An 18,624-nucleotide genomic window follows, 5' to 3' on the forward strand; every position below is an offset into this window, starting at 1 on the left:
GGCAATCTCTGATGCTCTCACCATTAAAGTCGGAGCCCTTGTCGCACGTGAAAAGAAGCAGGGTATCATCAGCGTACGACACAATCTGAGCTCCAAGAGCTTCTGCCAGAGCCGCCAGTGGGGACATATAGATGTTAAAGAGTGTGGGGCTCAATATAGAGCCCTGAGGCACTCCCACTTCCAGTGGCGGCATCCTGGCAGAGAAAGGGGGAGTCCAGACCATTTGTTGGCGATTGGCAAGGAAAGATTTAAACCAGCTGAACACCGACCCCCTTAGACCGATCTCCCAGAGTCTAGAAAGGAGACGGTCATGGGGGACGGTGTCAAAGGCCACCGATAGATCAAGCATCACCAACATGGCTTTTCCCCCGGTGTCTAAGGTTTCCCTAATGGCCTCAGTGACTTCGAGCAACGCAGTCTCGGTGCTCATGTTAGATCGAAACCCAGACTGTGATGAGTGAAGGATATTGTTGGATTCAAGAAAGTTGGCAAGGGTAAGATGAACATGCTTCTCGACCACTTTCGCAAGGGCGGGCAAGAGAGAGATGGGTCTGTAATTAGTGTGGACTTTGGGATCAAGATTGGGTTTCTTTAAAAGATTTATAGATTGCTTCTTATAGTGCTGCTCCACACGAGTAGCTTCAGAGCACCTTACAAAGAACAGATTTAGACAGGACAACGATCTAACCAAACCCTTGCAAGTAGCATCCCTGGCATGATGCGGAAGATGTGGGGGACTGGTGGAGCAGGATGGAGTAGAGGGGAGGAAAACTAATACTGGGAGGGAGGCATAAACATTGAGGGGGTCAAGAATCATGGGAACATTTTCCAAGAGGGCTAGGAAGAAGGTAATTGTGGTACTCTCCAATCATAAAGGAGGAATTTGTCTACGTTTTTACATAATGATATCCAAGACAGCCGGGTTCGCATCTCGGCAGGCCCTGGAGTTCCACATCACAACTCCTGAAAGATTAAGGATGGTTTCTACACCAGTATGAATATAAATGTTGGTGTTCAAAGACGTCTGAGGGCTTTCCAAGCTCCAAAGTTGGTCAGTAGCCTGGGCGGTTAGGATTTTTTCAGACGGGCAATATTAGTGTGAGCCTGGCCTCAAGGGGCAGCCACTGAAGGTCTATGAGGCCGGGAGTTAAGTGTTGGATTTTCCTACCCTGGTGGTTGATTGGATAGATTCGGTGAACTCCTTTTGAACAGCGTGGAGTGTTTCAGAGCTCTTTATACTGGTTGGGCTCTTAGAAAAATAACACCCTCTGTTTGAGTAGAACGACGAAATATTGGACATTGTGCTCTTCTGCTCATGCATTTTGAATATCTTTCTGGTCATTTCTTCCCTTGTTTTTGGATCATTACTGGCACTCCCTATGTTGCAAAAAGGCCGACGTGTTAATTTGTTTAATCCTTTAATTATTTTACATAACAATCTTAATTATTTCAAATAACTAATATTCACAATGCCCACCTAGGCATGCACATTTTCCAGCTTGGATTCTCCCAAACTAGTTCCCATCCATTAGTTGCCCCCTGAATCTTGAGCCCACGGTCCTAAGACTCCTTTCAGATGATCACCGTACTGTCCACCCCGGCTCCCTCTCAGGCTCGGACTTATACTTCAGTCCGCCCTTCGATCTTGTGATCTAGCCTCAGCTCACCTCCAGTCCTTTCAACTTGTCTCGACATTCCTTATAAGTGACGTTAAACAGCGCTTACCACAAATCTTTTTCCCCGCTGGGAATCACAACTCGGTTGTTACAACGACTGCGTTGTGATTCCGCATACCGTTACTCCGCAAGTCGGGAACAACGACTTGCGGAGGGGGGGTGGAGGGGTTGGATTTAAAATCCAACAACTTCCCTATTGTCCACACAGACTGGAGTTGGAATAGTAAATTATACCATTCCAACATCCAGCGCCCCCCCCGCGCAAGTCATTGTTCAGACTTGCAGAGTAATGGTACGCGGGAATCACAACACGGTCATTGTAACGACCGCGTTGTGATTACCTGCGGGGAAAAAGACTGCGGGGTAGCAACATACATTCATAAGTGACTGATGTGCTCCTACTGAGCTCAGGGGACCCTGCTCTTTTCTCCAATAGTACTAATGTTGATCTCATATGCCAGACTCTCAGCTTTCTAAATAGCCAGGTCCCTGTTATCACACGGTTCCGAAGTCATTCCTCATTCAGGGGAAGGTGGTCTCGTGCGTGTCACGTATGCATCACACTGAAAGGCATATGAGCGCCATGTCAGCGGATGCCACAATTAGCGTCACACAAAAACTGTTGGCGGCCCAACCGTATAGGTCATCCATCATGAGAGTTTTATGTAGTGGTATTTCATGATCTGTAAATGATGGACAGAAAATACATGTATTATTCATGTTTGTATCTTACGGTGTTCTTTTCTGTAGTCCTGATGATACTAGCATTTCAATGGCGTGAAAAACGAAGATGAGACGCTATAGTTAACATTTTTAGAAACCACTCTCTTTATAATGTTTTTTGGGTTTCTGTATTTTGCTATTATTTTAAAACACGTCTCATTTATGGATCCCGAACACACATTAAACAAATCAAATTAAACAAATCCCTCAATTGCCTGTTAACCACTGTGGCCTTGTAAAGCGCCCTTCTATCATTAGCCGGCGTTCTGCTAGTGTGCGGCCTGGCTCTCAGAGTGAGGGTTACACATCCTGCCTTACACCAGAGAGAGGCAGAAATGCCATGGAAATGGACCAATCATATTTTTTCTACTTAAATACATCAGGGTAAAATCACGTAGTGAGTCTGCCATTGGCGCCAGACACTGAGACAAATCGATACATTTGGTTACATCCTCAGGCATAATGTATCCATCCTACCACCCAGGGGTTACCATTTCTGCGGCCCACATTGCTCATTAGGCCTCTCCTTGTTCAAATGTCAATACAATGAGTGTCCGCGTCGAAAAGGTATGGCGACGAAGTCTCACGGGGCAGCCCATGTCAGGACTCTGAATGTACCTGCAGGGGTACATGCCCTTTACTGGCACCTCTCTTCCAGGCACAAGACTGATCCGAACCTGCTGTGGATCCATGAATAAGTAAAGACTCAACTGTTTAAGATGCATTTCCTTCAATGTAAATCACCACACATCTCAAGTCCTTATTTATATTAGTTTGTTTCCTGCATTGAATGTTGACAATTACTCTAATGTTACTTTTAACAGTTTGCTCAAATGTACAACATTCACAAGCTCCGGAGTAAATGTTGTTTCAGAAAACATTTACAAAAAAAGTAAATAAGAGTCGGACCCGCACGCAATTATTGTTAATTGTGAAAAGCAATTCATCTAAACACGGATCTAGATGAGGTTGCTGTGTGTTGAGGTTGGTGTATTTTTCACCCTCTTCCTGGGCAATGAAAAACAAAATTAAATGTTTAGGAGTGAATGAAGACAAATTTGCATTTCTGAAGGGGTATTTTGAACTAATTAATGTTAACATTGTACAAGGTTATTTGGCAAAATTCACACTTTTTTGTTCCTACAAATTCCACTAAATCAAGACATCTCCAGTTCACGGGGAAACAACAGCAGAGAAGCCAGGTCTGGTGGCTTAGTGGACTAATGCGTCCACTGTAGTGGTCTGTGCTTGACCTCATGGTCACAGGTTCAAATCCCGATAGGTCAACCCAGCCTTTCATCCTGATGAGGTCGATTAAAGGAGTACCATTGAGTTGGGTAAAAATAAACATCTGTTATTCAACGCCAAGATACCCTTGGGTGAATGTGTGCTTTACAAATACACGTCATTTTAAGTTCGACGCGGCAGACATGTCATGGGATTTAGGAACCCTCCTCTGGATGGAAATTGTGCTTGATTTAAAAATACTTAAACTTTGACTATTAATCAGTAGGAATGTTCTGACATTAATCAAGCGATAAAATCTCTGCTCCACATTTTTTATGCTATTCATCAACAATTGAATAATCTACAAGTTGAAGAGCAGGGCATGAACAGATTAATAGAGTGAAGAAACGTACACTTTTCCACATCACAGCAGTTGAGGTCCTAGAATTGGAGCAAATATTTTTGTGAAATTTGCACTGCAAATTTCATGAAAATGTGTTTAACCAGTCAGATAAGAGCATTTCCCATACGTGAAACTTAACAGTTTATCATCCTTAACTCCATCCCACCCTCCGTCCAGGCCTCGCTCTAGATGCGGCTGACACACACACCATAGGTATGTCCATCATAATCGCCCTAAAGTGCTGTGACTGCCAATTGAACTCATCAACGCTTCGTGACAGCCTACGGACGGCGACGAGGACTAGACATGCAGCAGAAGGAGGCTTGTGAAGTTGACACCTCTATCAGCACTTAGCTCTTAACGCCAATTTCCTTGAACCAGAAACACTAGCACTCAATGGACTTTGGGGCACATTAGATGATGATTTTTACCCAATAAAACCGTCCCTCTGGAAGTTCTGTAGTAGGTATCCTTGCGTTTAAAATATTTAGCTTGATATAACCTAAAATAACCTATGACTTATGCGGCGAAATCTATTGTTGATTAAACTTTTTTTATGTGTTGTGCCACCAAACTGCAGTCCAAATGTGAGCTTCCTGAAGGATTGTGACCTAATAGCAACTCCCAAAATAATATTGTGGTGGAGTTAATTAAAGTAAATCTAAACTTACCTAGACTATGTTTTTATAAAGTTTTTTATGGCCATGTTGCAGATCTGTAGGCCATTATGTTGACCGCAATATTGTTTCATACAACCCGTTTTTTTCTATTATGCAAGCAGTTTAGTTTGTGTAACTTATTCAGTGATTACTCGTCAGTAACCAACATACAAATGCAATTGTTAGATGGTTAGATGACGCGTGGTGGGCAAGATATGCTTCGATTTGTGTTTGTGTAGTGGTGGGAAATACAGAGCCTTAAAGGGTAAGTAGTTTACAAACATTAAAAAATGGTTGAGTATGAGACTGATAAATTGAATATTGAGATAGATGAGCTGCCTTTTCTTGAATGTAAGGTAGGTAGGAGATACCCCTCGTATTGGCAAATTTACTCTAAGATTTCATTCACAATAGTCGAGGTGATGTTGTGAAATGACAACACCTCAACCAAGACCATTGTACAGTGTCTCTTTATTGGTTTAAGGTGTGATATGGACTATGCAATAAAGACGAGGCTGTCAGCAAATTCAGAAATTGCATGAAATCAGGCAGCCTACCAAAATTGTAATTAAAACAAGACAGATAATGTTGCAAAGAATATGGGCTATAGTAAGTAAGTAAATTCTTTATTCGGTATTTCATGATAGAAATCCATAAAAGCATTATTATACACATTATATCATAAAGTGGAAAAAGGAAACAGTATTTGCAATAAAAGTTTACAATAAAAGTTTGAGGAAGAATGTTTAAAAGATAGTTCAGTTCTCTTTACGTTAAATACATTTCATTGTGTTGTAAGCAGTTTTCTCAAAAATTATTTCTATGGGCTATAATGATGGATGCAGTTGTAACTGAGAACAACAGGATAGTGGGTTGTCATGGCAGCAGGGATGATGATTCCCGGGGACTGATAATTTAGAAATTTGGGACTGGTCTATGTATAATATTTGTAAGGCAAATCTACCTTGTACAATAGTGTTTATCTATGGATATTTGTTTTTGTTTCTTCTATCATCGGGATCAAACAACCTAAAACCATCAAAAGAATATAGAGAATGGAGAATCATTCATGCCATTTTGAAATGGCACCATTAATTCTGGGCTTGCTTGTTTAGTCCTGTGTTTTGACAAGTTGAATCGGATAGGTATTTCCTTGTAATTTGGAAAGGCTGTCTTCATGTGCTCAAATCTTGGTTTAAAAATCTTGAACATGGATTTGGTTCTAATACACATGGTATTCTGCTATTACCGGCCATGCGCTATGCCCTGTGAATTATATGGGGAAATTGCATAGCCTACTGACCCAATATGATTTTTGAATGGGTCAATTACCCCTGTAAAAAACAATATAAATACCTTGGAATGTTGTTACTAAGTTGTTATGTTCTTTTGATCTTGAGGACGGAATTCATTTTTGATTGTACAAAACTACTTTAATATAGCTAAAGCTTTGTGAAAGATGCTTTTAATAAAGAAGGCGTTGGATCTCTTTGTGACACTTGCATGATCATATAAAATAAGATCTCCCTCGCGTTGGCGGGGTGTAAGCGCAAGCCTCCGGGCGTGAAGAGGAGTCCTTTGATGAAGGAAGTCACCTGGCCGGTAAGTGAGGGCTTCAAGCCTTAATAAATCACTATTCTTAGACAGTTAACAATACACATGAATGAATTCCCAATTTAAGTCTTGTATATCATCACAACAACTTTTTAGTCTGTTGTCATCTAAAGGGGCAAACAAATTTTAATTTGTGCTAGGTTAATTCTGTTTTTTTCTTTTAACATGCACTTTTGTGTTTTTTAACATTGACTATTGCAGACCCCTGTGCTATTCTTTTTACAATTATTTGTAATAACCCCTATTGAATAACATAAGGTAACAATTTGATTGTAATGAACATTATATAAATGATCAATATTATTAGTTATCTGCTGCTATTGCAAAAAAATGGATTTTGAAGACAGCAGTTGTACATATAAAGGAGACTTCAATATTGTCATACTGTATATGATTTAATCCTGTGCAAACTCATTGAAGCCTCATAGTCTCGAGATTGTGGGAGGTAGTTCTGCTCGCACACTCACGGTCACTTAGTTGAAGAGTTTCTGTTCACATCTCTATAAAGAGGAAGTGTTGCAAAAAACACCACACCTTCCATCTTTATTTACTCTCTAATCTCATGGAAAGGGAAGACAGACTCTGCACCAGTGGCCATGGCGACCAAAGGTCACGGGCTGGAAGCTTACACAAACGAGGCTTCTCTATACTTTCGGATAAGGCAACCTTGGTTACAGCAAATAACTGCTGCAAACACTGGCAACTACGCAAGACAAATAAAGACTGGGAAGTCTAGGGCTGGCTACCGGACAGCTTTATCTGACCAGCGGGTTAGTCATGCAATGGTAACCTTCTATAGCTCAGCGACAAAGGCACATTCTCAGCTAAACTACACAGGTAGTTACCAAACTCAAAACATCCTTTTTTGGGTCCTACCAAACAGTAAAACAGGGACAATATATTTGGCCTATCCGGAGCTTACAGCACAGTGATGGAAAATGATATCATGAAATATTCTTGCAAATCTAATTCTCTCTCTCTGCTAGCATCTCTCTATGTTACTCTGTTTTGTTTCTCCATGTAAAGGTGTAAGAAACTATAAACACACTTTCAGGTCTGCGGCCCAGCCTTGTGAATATGAAAATTAAGGAGGCCCTCATTGTAAAGATTGTCAAAGAGTTTCGTCAACTTTATGCAAAGGTTCATCTATTAAAGAAAGGTAAGTGCACCACCACAGTTTTTCTGCAGAATGCTAGCACTGCCAAATGCCAGATCTGCTGAATACCAGGGCTGCAGAATGACACGGAGAACTAGTCTTGATTCTACGTCAGGCCTCTATCTTCCACCACCCTACACATCCGGTCTCTTTATTTCACACTTGCATGTTCTTTTTCATCCCAGTTTTTACGTTTTGTGACTATTTTCTACTCTCTTTGACTCCTTCCTCCCTCTTGCTCTGGGTTAGAGTCTAATGATGAAAAATAAGACCCGGTCCCCAAAAATTAGTAATGTTGCCCGCCACCTACAACCACCAGCACAAATTAAGCACTGGCTTTATGAAATGGCTACTAATTCTGGGACAGGGGCATGTGTCTGTCCCCAACTTCCCTGGTTCCCTTGGGATCGGTGAGAAATACGGTGTGGGGACAATGGCCAAAAACTTTGCAATGGATCTGTATCGATGAAGCGCAACAACTCAAGGGAACGCTTGAAGGGGCTCCACAGAGCCAAGCAAAAGTGAACATGAGATAAAATTGTGAGACAAATAATAGTCAGTGAGGGTATAGTCGGGTCTATAGTAAAGGCCTACCCTGCATCTGGGAAGCCTTTACTCCTTATGTAGCAGCAGGGGCATTGCGTTCAACAGGGATCGGCTGCTATAGAAGGCTCTTCCACCACTAAGCACCCATTTGCAAAATGGAATTTGAAGACGAAAAAGATCTGCAGATCGAAGATTGAGTGGTCGACGATACCAAGCAAGTCTGGAGGAAAGTGCGTGCAATGCCTTACGCACTCGGCAAAAGACTTGAAACTTAATGCGTTCTCAAACTGGAAGCTGATGTAGAGCAATCAGAGCCGCAGAGATATGGTAGTGATGTGAAGGGGCAAAAGTATCTTTTCCTCAGTGTCCTATATCAGCTGCAGCCTCTGTATCGCTTTAACCCGTACCCCTAAGTAACCTGCATTGCAATAATTGATCCCAGAGGAGACAAAGGCACTTAGAATTATTACTTTATGTCAGCAGGCGGACAGATAAAGATTTTTCCTAAGAATCCACAGATTAAAAAAACGAAGAACTGACCAGAACTCATCTGTACGCCCATTGTGTGACCAGTGTCTTTAAAAGCAGATTCCTATGTTTAATAATCTATTGATTATCAGGACAGATGTAAGAAATGAGTCGTGTGCTGAGTTTAAACACTGTCTGCAATGTCCTAGTACATGCTTTTCTCTCATTTTTAGGTCGAACCTGGGCAGTGCATGCGCTGCTCTGCGAGGCATGTTGTATTCGAGTATGGATTTGAAGCTCCACCTACTCTCTGCCCAACTTCGTCATTGGCTTGTGTCATTGTCCTTTATAAATGCTGGCTTCCGATTCTTCAATAGGCCTGTTAGTCCCTCGTTAGTATTGCCTTGTCTTCTTTTGTAACCTCCCATGAGGACTGGCCCTTTTACTTCTGTTGATACACAGTACGTCTTATTTAGTCTGTAAGCACTATTTTCTTTAATGAGTTTCTCCTTCTGCAGGCACGACATGCTTTCCTGTAACATTCATACATATACAACTTGCTCCCCTCACACTTCTTTTCTGCTTGATAATTTAAAGCACATAAATCAGGACTACTTCTGAATATGTGGGTTTATTTAATTTCACCCTTCACTTTTCAATTTTCAAATACAAAAATTCTTTTATATCATGTTTGAAAAAGACACGCAACATGTAACACTAAATGACAAATATACAAAACAAGAATTACCAACACATTAATTTCAAAACATCAACAATGAACAAAAATGAAACATATATGCACATTATTTTCATATGGCGGCAATTGTTCAAATCATCAAGTTTGGAACATATAAAGTTACAGAATATAAAGATACAGAAGTGACAAAGCCCTGACGAGATCCCGTTTATTCATTTAACGGGTTCGAAACGCGTCGGCATTAAGAAGGCCACGAAAGAAACAGGATTAATTGCGATTTGGATTTATTTATTTGTATTCAGTTGGCCCTCTTCTCATAAAATTTATTTGTCCTTCAATGACCTTACAGAAAATAAAAAGGAGTATCTTTTGATATCGGCATTCCAAACTTGATGATTTGAAGAAGTAGTCCTGATTTATGTGCTTTAAATTATCAAGCAGAAAAGAAGTGTGAGGGGAGCAAGTTGTATATGTATGATTTTGAAAAAGGGTCCAGCCCCCCCCCACGTCCCGGGACCTAACTCCTTAAGCTTTGGCGTTCCTGTAACATTCAGCATGCCATGCTCTCTCTCACTTTCCAAGCAGCTCGGGACAATGGTGGCCAGCCGGCCGCTTCTTTGAAATGAAATAGGTCTCACATTTATAAGAGTTTGAGCTATTGTCATTGTAAATGACAATGCCTTTTATTTAAGGGGTAATCATCAAAACAGATAAAAAAGGGCATTGTCATTTACAATGCCAATAGCTCAAACTCTCACAAATGTGAGACCTATTGCATTGCAAAAGCTTGTTCTTTGTCCAAAGTTGTATTTAGGGATTGTCTTGTTCTGGTATTTTTTTTTTTTTTTGGTCGTAAGACTTTTATTAACATCTGCTCAATATACACAGCATTTTGCCCACAACCCTGAGGCCGGCTGCTATACATTTCAATAATTTGGAATAATATATACACAGCTATTCAGCCGACAACCTCCGGTCTGGCAGCAATGTATGGACAATACAGCAGAAAATACGATAATCATGCCCGGAAAGATCCGAATCCGTCCTACTTTTATATTTTATAACCGTAACTTAACTTGTGACTCAGTAGGCTTGCTAAGTAACATACATTTCAACGACCCTGTGTCTGTTCTCCCACACTGACAGTTCAGCCCAGGTACTCATCCTATCCCTCCCACTCCCCAGGGCTCCTTAAGGAACTGGCTGTTCATCCTGTCGATCCCTACACACCGTACTGTCAGCATTTACTTGCCGTTGACAAGTTATTCAGGCTACCTCCTCCTCGTCCTCTGAACTATTAAGGTCCTCCTCTGGTAGAGGTTCACATAGGTCTCCCCGGTAGCTGTTCCAGGGCAGCCAAACCTTGTGACACTTGCGAGGGTTAGCTCTCATTTTATACACTGCCCGCTCAATCACCAGAAGCATATCCATGTTCCTGCACTATTGCAACAAAGTTGGTGCATCTGTCGCCCCCCATCTCTGCGCTATATACCGCTTGGCTACCATAATACCCACAATGGCCCACTGTCGTCCCTGGTGCGTCAGGTCATTTGGACCCCATACATTCAGCAGACACACATGCGGGTCAGGTGTAAGGGATATCTCAAGAGTCTGGGAAATAGTACGTAATACCTGTCGCCAATATTCAGCAATAGTCGGGCACTCCCAGAGTGTATGTAGCAACGTTCCCTCCTCCCCACATCCCCTGAGACAATACGGGTGATCAGCCCTGTGCAGTTTATGTAAGGTGGTTACCTATGGAGTGTTCGAGTATTAACTAGATTTTCTTTGCTCTTTGGGTATTGAAGGGAATTGGTCTTTCATATCAGGTTACACATAAGATAGTCAATAATACCAGTTTATTTTGTTTAGGCATCCAAAGGAACCAGGTTTATTCTTATTTTCTCTCTCTCTTCTCTCATAGTGGTTGTAACAAAAATGAACGCAGTATCATACCTGATGTAAGTACTTTAGCATGCGGGTAGTCTCTTTATTTAGAGATGTAGACTCCTGTGAGAAGGCTATGATGAGCGTATTCTCCACACAAGACCTGTAGAAATGGACGCTTTTTGTTGCTTTGTTTAACCGATACTAAACCAGGTCTCTCGATATGGATATATTATGCCTTGGGTCTGGAGTTCTGGAGATGATAAAGCCGCCGTCCGCGTTCGGGTAGGAACACTCCATAGGTTGTGGATATAAATAAAGAAATCTCTGCTAAGATAAAAAGAGCCTGTTAATCAAGCAGGTCTCTACAACAGTTGACCACGAACAAAGACGCCTTGTCTTGTCCGATTTTTTTATGTTTATATTATTTTGTTGCAAATGACGGTCTCCTGATGAAGGCAGTGGCCGATACACGCGTAGTGTTCCAACCCACCGCATTGCCAACTTCAATAGTCCTCTGACCATCTAGTCATTTGAAGTCTTGTTCATGTTTATGTTTTTTCTAAATGTTGTCCAATATATGTCATATTTATTCAGAGTGATATAAATTCCATAAATTGAGTGTAAAAAACTTATGAGAAAAATATATATGAAAAAAAGAAATTGAGAAAAAATATAACTAAATGAATACTATTTTTATAAAATTTGCTATTTATTAACTTTCTATCATGATATCACGTTTACTGCTTTAGTATAGAGACTCACCCTATAGGAAATGGCACATGAGATATAAAGTGTTTGCTACACCTCCTTTCCATTTTTCAAATGATTGTCATTTACAATGCCAATAGCTCAAACTCTCACAAATGCGAGACCTATTACATTGCAAATGCTCGTTCTTTGTCCTACGCTGTATTTAGGGATTGTCTTGTTCTGGCATTTAATGACATTTCATGAGGGAAAAGCAGCTTCTTCAAATGGATGCATGGAAAAACTGATGGAGATTTTAAATCAAAATGCCGAAGGCCTGGACCAGACTTTGGAAACAAAACACCAAATAAAAGAGTCAACTGGTTGGATCCAAACATAAAGGAGCAAAATTAAAAGCCGACAGCTGAGGGCACAGGTCAGAATCAAACATATGTAGCAGAGACCCAATGGCAGCTTTGAAGGGCAAAATCACAAACATTACAGCTGGAAAGCAAATGCCAAACATCAAATGTCAGAACAAATCGTCCAAGGCAAATTGTGATAGGTTAGAATAAAAGAACAAAAATATCACAAATAAAAAAACAAAATAACAAAATCACCTATCAGAAGAACATGTTTAAAGGTGCTTTTCAAACTAAAAAGCAAAAGGTATTCAACCAAATGTCATAGGTCGGAATTTGATGCTAATAACCAAATGTCACAGGTAAGAATCAATAAAATAAAACTAAACGTCAGAGGTCATGACCACTGATTCAAAGTAAAATATCAAATGTTGGAAACTTAAATAATACAACCAAAAGGTAAAATATCACAAGAAAATGACCCTAAGCAAATCTCAGATCCGAATCAGAAGAGTCAAGGGTCACAGTAAAATGCTGGTACCAAAATGTTTCAAACACAAATCAGAAGAATAAAACCAAAAGTCAATGATCAGAATCACATATTGAAAAACAATTGCCAAAGATCAGAACCTGGAGAATAGAACAACAGGCAAAGGATCGGAATAAACTGTCCTTAAATAAATATCACAGGTAAAATTAGAAGACTGAAACTAAATGTCAAAGGTCAAAATCACAGGTTCAACCTCAGATGTCAAACGTCATAAACTAAACAATAAAAACAAAGGTCAAAGGAAAATATCCACAGGCAACTGTCACGGATCTGAACCAGAAGACAGAAAGCAAATGGCATTGGTTAGAAGCACAAGTTCAAAGTCAAATTCAAAGGTAAAGGGTAAAAAACATAGGTCAAAGGTCAGGACAAATTAACATAAACTTATTTCACAGATAAAATAGAACGTGGGAGGCCCAAACCGAAAGAATCAAAATCCAAAAATGTTCCCAAACAAAGGTGACTGCTGAAACATTGGTAAAGGCAGCGCGTGTGGTGGGAGAGACGTGGGAGGGGCGCGTCTGGGAGCCCGGGAAGGGCTGGCACAGGCTGATGTCATTGTCATCTAGGAGCTGCGCGAGGCGCGGGCAGCCGCTGCCGCCACCTCAGACCCCAGGAAGATGCTGAGAGGGCATTATTGGCAACTGGGAGCGGCACCATTAATGGGAGCCCGTGGCTGTCCTGGCTGGTACCAGGCTCTACCCACACACGCCCTCCGCTCGGGGGGGCAAGGTCCACCCGAGGCGTGCAGCGGCGCCGCTCCCTGCTGCAGCAGTGCCAAGTGCCCCGATGCACCCGGGCACCGAGACATGCAGACACGAGACACTAGATGCACACGTGGTGGGTGGGGGGGGGGGGGGGCAGGTGACACACATGGGGGGGCTGGTGACACACAGGTGGGGGGCTGGTTAACACAAAGACAGGACGAGGGAGGAGGAACAGTCAGGGAGCTCTCGGACTAAAAACACGCGGGGGGGGGGGGTGCAGGAGAGAGCAGACAGAAGATTCATAGACAGCATAGACAATGAGTGACAGCAGAGACCGGAGGCGTGAGTGTCCACACACGAGGCTTCAAGGATGAGGGAAGAGACTGGAGGCATGAGGGGGCAGGCATGAGGGGGCAGACAGGAGGCATGAGAAGGCAGACAGGAGGCATGAGAAGGCAGACAGGAGGCATGAGGGGCAGACAGGAGGCATGAGGGCACAGACAGGAGGCATGAGGGCACAGACAGGAGGCATGAGGGCACAGACTGGAGGCATGGGTGCACAAACAGGAGGAATGAAGGCAACATGAGGGCACAGACAGGAGGGAGGAGGGCACAGACAGGAGGGATGAGGGCACAGGCATGAGGGCACAGACAGGAGGCATGAAGGCACAGACAGGAAGCATGAGGGCACAGACAGGGGGCAGAGGGTACAGACAGGAAGCATTAGGGAACAGACAAGAGGCATGAGGGCACAGACAGGGGGCAGAGGGCACAGACAGGAGGCATGAGGGCACAGACAGGAGGCATGAGGGCACAGACAGGAGGCATGAGGGCACAGACAGGTGGCATGAGGGCAGGAGGCATGAGGGCACAGACAGGGGGCATGAGGGCACAGACAAGGGGCATGAGGGCACAGACAGTTGGCATGCATGAGAACGCAAAGTCTGGAGTCAGGTACCAGCAGACAGGAGACGTACACAATACACACTGCCAAAGAGGACAGAGTTAAAAGGAAGCAAGTCAGAGAGGAGGGTTTACACTTACAGGTAGACAACAGGGAGGAGGTGACAGGACAGACCGACAGGGAGCCACGGGATAGAGGATGAAAAGATCGAGGCAACAGTACACCCTGAAATAAAGGGAACAAGCAGCAAACACCAGGAAAGACGGAAGAAGAGGAGGCAGCGTGCCCGCTCCCCAGAAGCACCCACAGGGGTCGTGTCGGGACAAGCCCACCACAGGGGCATCGGTGGGACATAAGGCCGGGCAGAGCAGGCAACACACCCGGGCAGGTGCAGCGGGACCATCCCAGACAGTGACAGCTCAGCCATCCGCAGGACACGCCCAGGCAGGAGCCGCAGATCACACAGTCAGGACGCCCCAGGCGGGCACGCTGGGAGCGGGTGACTTACCGGGGGCTTGGCAGTCGGCGCACACGCTGTTCCCCGGCCTCTGGATGAGCTCCTGCAAGGCTCTCTTGTTCCTCTCCTCTGCCATGGTGCCCGCGGGCGGCTGGGGGTGCCCCGCTCCCCTCTCCGGTGCCTCCTACCTCCGGGCGGACTCTGGGCGCAGGGGCTGAGGGCAGGCGGCGGGCTCCTCTCTCATCGCGGGCGGCGCGGCATTACCTGCAGCTCCGGAGTGTATCCCGGCCGGAGCCCTCCTCCCCAGCCATTCAAAGTGCAGCTCACTGCTCGCAAGCACCGGCTCTGCTCTGGTTCCGCATTCCTGGAGCCCTCGGGCTGCAGCTGCTGCTCGGAGGGCGCCCTCTGGCGGCCGCCCAGGGGCGCGCACCTCTGCACGCATTGAGACATTAAAATTACCTGTCGCCCGAGTTCAGATTTTACACGTATTTCGGTTGCAATATGTGATGACGTACAGTACAGGTCTAATCTACCTGCACCTGGACTTTCCACCACTACTGGGCTTTAATTAATCAGATATTCGCCTGGAGGTTGGGACTGTCTCGTGGTAATATGACTGAATGGGCGAAGCTGTTTGGGGGTTACTGTAAGGTTAGTAGCTATATGGTCTTCCCTTGCTTTATATTGTACTTTCCCTTACCATTATCGTGATTTATAAGGTGAATTGACAGTAATGGCAGTGCAAATGTATATACTTTTATCACTGCACAGAAATGCTATTTTTCTGAGTTGCCTTAAAATGTGAAAAGTAAATAAAGATCTAATAAAAAAAAAACACGGAACTGTGTGTAGGGTCAAGTTTTATAATTCGTTCCGGAGCAATCAGGAACGTCAAACAGCACCTGCGCGTGGTCACGTTTTCGTAAATTCATTAATTACGTTTCTTTTGCGAGAAACATTAATATCCAACATTCAAATAATACTGATGTTGCTATGTGATGTGCGTTGCACAGTATACTGCAAACCTCCCAACCTAATAGAGCCACGTGTTACTTCTGATATGGGAATACGGCTGCCAACCCTCTCCAGTCTCTGTATTTTTTTACTACCTCGAAAACCCCTCCCCTTTCGTTTTTACTGCAAACTCTTGCTATGCCAATAGTTAAAATCGGCTGCCCCGGATGCTTTCCTGCTGTCTTGGGCGAAGATTGGCTAGGTTCCAGGACTGCAGGATGCCCCCAATCTGAATTTTATGGCAGTTACCAGTACACCATGAATTAACAACATTTACATTTTGAAACCCTGGGTGTTTATTACTGTACGCTTTCTCAAAGTTGCACCCTGATTATATTTCCAATACGTGTGTCAAATCAGTGCTAAGTATACTTTTTGGGGGTGGGGGAGAGCCCTATTTTAAAATAACACAAATGATTCCTTTCTGTCTTTTGCTTCCTTCCTCCACAGTCCGTCGTCCCCACTGGGTACAAATACTTGATTAGCTCCACCTGGCACGTTCCTCATTTTAAATACCCGTTTTGACAGATTTGCCGCAGAGCACACGTTGCATAGAGCTGTCGTCAGCGGTGCGGCCAGGTGGCAACGCTGCAGATGGTCGCCGTGAGTCAGCGCTGCTGAGTCAGTGTGACGTCACAGCATGGTGCCTTCCGCCCCACGGAGCCGCAAGGGTCAGTCAAGCATGGCGGGTGTCCCGACCTGTCCACACCGCCGTACGCACGGGATGAATCACGGATCACACGCAGGGAGAGTTGCACTAAGTGAGAAAAGCCACAACGTGTGAGAGAAAGTTACCGACGCTTTCACACCTTCATTCAAAGGCTTTACAGCGCTTCTGTCTTTTTAACACTCATCTATATATATAACAAGCATTTGCAATGCAATAGGTCTCGCATTAGGAAAGTGTGAGCTATTGGTATTGTAAATGACAATTTTTTTTAATATGTGTTGGCTTTGAAAATATATAAATTAATAGCATTGTTATTCACAAAGCCAATAGCTTACACTTTCCTAATGCGAATCCTATTGGCTATGGAAATGCTTGTTGGTAGCAAGCAAGGACAGTGCTGTTGTGGTGATGATGTGGTTGGGCTGAGTGATGTGGTGGTGTCCCAGAGTGATGTGGTGGTATCACGTCCTATAGTGATGTGGTGGTGTCCCTGAGTGATGTGATGGTGTCTGTGAGTGATGTGGTGGTGTCCCTGAGTGATGTGCTGGTGTCCCTGAGTGATGTGGTGGTGTCCTAGAGTGATGTGGTGGTGTCCTAGAGTGATGTGGCGGTGTTATGAGGCGTGCAGCAGTGTGAGGCGTGCGACAGTATGTGGCATGCAGCAGTGTGCAGCATGCAGCAGTGTGAGTAATGCAGCAGTGTGCGGCAGTGTGAAGTGTGCAGTAGTGTGAGGCGGGCAGCAGTGTGAGGCGTGCGGCAGTGTGCAGCATGAAGCAGTATGAGTAATGCAGCAGTGTGTGGCGTGCAGCAGTGCGAGGCGTGCAGCAGTGTGAGGCGTGCAGCAGTGTGCGGCGTACAGCCTGCAGCAGTGTGAGGCGTGCAGCAGTGTGAGGCGTGCAGCAGTGTGAGGCGTGCAGCGTGCAGCAGTGTGAGGCGTGCAGCAGTGTGTGGCATGCAGCAGTGTGTGGAGTGTAGTGTGCAGCAGTATGAGGCATGCAGCAGTACGTGGCGTGCAGCGGCATGGAGCGTGCAGCAGTGTGTGGCGTGCAGCAGTGTGTGGCGTGCAGCAGTGTGTGGAGTGCAGCAGTGTGAGGCGTGCAGCAGTGTGAGGCGTGCAGCAGTGTGTGGTGTGCAGCAGTGTGAGGCGTGCAGCATTGTGAGGCATGCAGCAGTGTGAGTAATGCAGCGGTGTGCAGCGTGCAGCAGTGTGCAGCGTGCTTCAGTGTGAGGCGCGCAGCAGTGTGAGGTGTGCAGCAGTGTGAGTAATGCAGCAGTGTGAAGCGTGCAGCAGTGTGAGAAGTGCAGCAGTGTGCGGAGTGTAGTGTGCAGCAGTGTAAGGCATGCAGCAGTGTGTGGCATGCAGCGGCATGCAGCGTGCAGCAATGTGTGGCGAGCAGCAGTGTGTGGCGTGCAGCAGTGTGAGGTGTGCAGCAGTGTGAGGCATGCAGCAGTGTGTGATGTGCAGCAGTGTGTGGTGTGCAGCAGTGTGAGGCGTGCAGTAGTGTGAGGCATGCAGCAGTGTGAGGCGTGCAGCAGTGTGCAGCAGTTTGAGGCGTGCAGCAGTGTGTGGCATGCAGCAGTGTGTGGCATGCAGCAGTGTGAGGCGTGCAGCAGTGTGAGGCGTGCAGCAGTGAGTGGCGTGCAGCAGTGTGAGGCGTGCAGCGGTGTGAGGTGTGCAGCAGTGTGAGTAATGCAGCAGTGTGCAGTGTGCAGCGGTGTGAGGTGTGCAGCGGTGTGAGGCGGGCAGCAGTGTGAGTAATGCAGCAGCGTGCAGCAGTGTTTAGTGTGCAGCAGTGTGCGGCGTGCAGCAGTGTGAGGCGTGCAGCAGTGTGTGGCCTGCAGCAGTGTGAGGCGTGCAGCGGTGTGAGGCATGCAGCTGTGTGAGGCGTGCAGCAGTGTGAGGCGTGCAGCAGTGTGAGGCGTGCAGCGGTGTGAGGCGTGCAGCGGTGTTAGGCGTGCAGGTATGTCCTTGCACTTATGTCTCCAAGGCTTGAAAAGGTGAAGCATGTTCCCCAAATGTACATCAGCGTATAAACAGGCCCTTAATGTCAGACGACAGCGATACGGGCCAGAACTCGCCCACCTCCCCTATGCCCCCCCCCTAATTGTATCACATGTAATAATTTTTAGCGGCTAAAAATATTTTCACAGATCACAAAGGTTGGCATGCTTAGGCCTGCCCGTCCATCAAGTAAAATTAGATAAAAAATACAC

General features: G+C 45.0%; 1 protein-coding gene across 1 annotated transcript in view; it reads right to left on the minus strand.

Moving 5' to 3' along the window:
- Nucleotides 1-15,108, minus strand: part of ADAP1 (ArfGAP with dual PH domains 1) — a 455,296-nt gene extending 440,188 nt beyond the window's left edge. Inside the window, exon 1 of the mRNA XM_086940564.1 lies at nt 14,778-15,108. Within this exon, the coding sequence (XP_086796690.1) occupies nt 14,778-14,862 (85 nt within the window). The 5' untranslated portion in view covers nt 14,863-15,108. The remainder of the gene's footprint in view (nt 1-14,777) is intronic.
- Between the last annotated feature and the right edge of the window lie 3,516 nt (nt 15,109-18,624).

This window comes from Lissotriton vulgaris, chromosome 10 (assembly GCF_964263255.1).
Source record: "Lissotriton vulgaris chromosome 10, aLisVul1.2, whole genome shotgun sequence".
Classification (NCBI taxonomy): domain Eukaryota; kingdom Metazoa; phylum Chordata; class Amphibia; order Caudata; family Salamandridae; genus Lissotriton; species Lissotriton vulgaris.